At 44.7% G+C, this 2,397-nt stretch overlaps 1 protein-coding gene across 1 annotated transcript; it reads right to left on the bottom strand.

Moving 5' to 3' along the window:
* Positions 1 to 604: 604 nt before the first annotated feature.
* On the bottom strand, positions 605 to 1,756 carry LOC128567540 (N-alpha-acetyltransferase 80-like). Its single transcript, XM_053564734.1, has one exon. The coding sequence runs from the start codon at positions 1,605 to 1,607 to the stop codon at positions 651 to 653; it is 957 nt and encodes a 318-aa protein (XP_053420709.1). The 5' UTR covers positions 1,608 to 1,756; the 3' UTR covers positions 605 to 650.
* Positions 1,757 to 2,397: the final 641 nt, after the last annotated feature.

Below are 2,397 nucleotides of genomic sequence, written 5' to 3'. Positions count from 1 at the left end.
AGGTGCCTGTGGCTCAAAGGAGTAGGGCGCCAGCCCCATATGCCAGAGGTGGCGGGTTCAAATCCAGCCCCGGCCAAAAACTGCAAAAAAAATAAGAAAAGAAAATATTATTAGGAATGCTAAAAGAAAGGAAAAAGGCATGACAATTGTGGAAAATTGTAACGTAACTATCAGAATTGATGTATCAAGGACTCGAATTTTCAATGAGAATATAAAACAAACATTGTAATATCTAATTAGTAAGAATGATTTAATATATATATTATTAATTATGATCCCAAGAATAGAAAATTATTTTTTTCTAATAGCCTTGAAAAATATATAGCTCTGGACCAAGCATTGGAGCATAAGAAGACCTCAGAAAATTCTAGAGAAATATATTAGGTTACATTCTTTGATTGTAATGAAGTAAAATTTAAAAATCTATATAGAAAGGTACCTATGTGTGTGTGTTTAAGTCACACATCTAACTGGAATTAAGAAAAAGTTTTCTTTTTATTTTTTTGTTAGAGACAGAGTCTCACTTTGTTGCCCTCTGTAGAGGCTGTAGCATCATAGCTCACAGGCAACCTCCAGCTCTTGGGCTGAGGCCAGTTCTGTCCCACACAGTCCATTGACACAGAACAGCAGTCCCTTGCCCTGGGTGGCCCTCAGATGTCTTTCTCCATCCAGAAGATGGGGCATCCCTTCTGGTTTTGGTATTTTGTCACCAGCAGGATTTTTGGAGGGTTGCCTGACGGAGCTGGGAGTGAGGTGGTCAGGGGCTCAGGCAGGGGAGGGGGTGGTGGTAATGGAGGCCCCTTGGGGTCCACTGGGACAACTTGGGCAGTCAAGTTTGGGGCCTTGCAGGGTGTCCAGGTAGAGGGAGCCCTGGGGAAGGCACTGAGCAGGGTGGTGGGCAGCTGTCGACTAGTGAAGACCAGGCCCTGCACAGGCTCACCCAGCTGGTAGCCCAGGTGGGCATAGAAATGCATCTGGTCATGAGTGGTGAGGTGTAGCTTATGGAAGCCCCGGGCCTGAGCAAAGACCTCTAGGCCCTCCATGAGGCGGTGGCCAAAGCCACGGCCCCTCAGGGCCCGAGCCACCACCACTGTCTCCACTAAAAGGCTCTGGGGCCTTCCTAGCACCCGTGACAGCCGGGCATGGCCTACCACAATGGGTGCTGCTTCAGGTGTGGGGCGAGGGCTTAGCAGCATCAGGCAGAGGGGGAAGGCTTCTGAAGACTGGCCCAGGGAGTGCAGGCGGGAGGCACGGCTGCGGGGCCACTGCTCATTGATGAGGTCAGCACAAGCGTCCAAGAGCTCTGGTCGGCAGTGCACAGGCTCCAGGATCAACTCAGCCAGGTTGGGGATTGGGGTCTCCTCAAGGTTAAGTTCAGCTAGGCCAGGACGGAGGGTCATCTTTGTTTGGCTTGTGGAATCCAGTGTCAGCTCAGCTAGCTGGGTGCTCAGGGTCAGCTCTGAGTGGTGTGCTGGATCCAGGGTTAGCTTGTTTAGGCTGGATCTCAGGGTCAACTCTGGCTGGCATGCTGGATCCAGAGTCAGCTCAGTTGGGCTGGTATTCAGGATCACCTCCATCTGGTGTGTAGGCACTAGTGTAGGGGTCATCTCTTGCCTATAGGTAGGATCCAGGCTCAGATGAGTCAGGCTGGGACCCAAGGTCACCTCCTATTAGGTTGCAGGTGGCTCAGTGCCAGGCTGGAGGTTAAGACCACAGTCTCCAACCAGTGGCATCTCCTCAGACCACAAGGGCTCTCCTCCTGGGGCCAGTGCTCTACTCACTGAGCCACAGGTGCCGCCCAAGAAAATGTTTTCTAAATGAATCTTGGGTTTGAGATTTTAAAAGGCTAAAATTAGAAATTAATTAGAAATAAATGATAATGAGAGGCCCAGGCACTGTTAATAGGATATAGCTAAAGATACATAGAAAAACATTTAATTAATAGCAATGATTAAAAAATAAAGGCAAAATAAACCAAAGAAAGGAAATGGTCAATAAATATATATAAGAAAAAATCAATAAAATAGAAGGGAAATTAATCATTTTATAGAGAAATCAAATACTGGTTCTTTGATTAGTATAATAAAATAGATAAACTTTGTCAAAATGGATCAAGATAAAAATGGGGAAAGGACACACAAAAAATATTAAGAACTGAAAGAGACTATAACAAAAACGAAGAAGTACATTTAAAAATTCAAATGAATAATATGTTAAGCTTTATAAAAATTAATATGAAAATTCACATGAAACGGATATTTATCTGGTAAAATATTAATACCAAAGCAAAAGAATAACCACAAATAAAATTAGAAGATAATCAAAGCTCCACCCTCCTCCTAGTTGAAGGCCAGACATAAATGGTGTTTTGGTTTTTGGTTTCTTTGAGATAAATGT

The sequence above is a fragment of the Nycticebus coucang genome, chromosome 2 (assembly GCF_027406575.1).
Source record: "Nycticebus coucang isolate mNycCou1 chromosome 2, mNycCou1.pri, whole genome shotgun sequence".
NCBI classification, from domain to species: domain Eukaryota; kingdom Metazoa; phylum Chordata; class Mammalia; order Primates; family Lorisidae; genus Nycticebus; species Nycticebus coucang.
The sequence above is the reverse complement of the archived record's forward strand: the minus strand, read 5'-3'. Positions and strand labels throughout refer to the sequence as shown.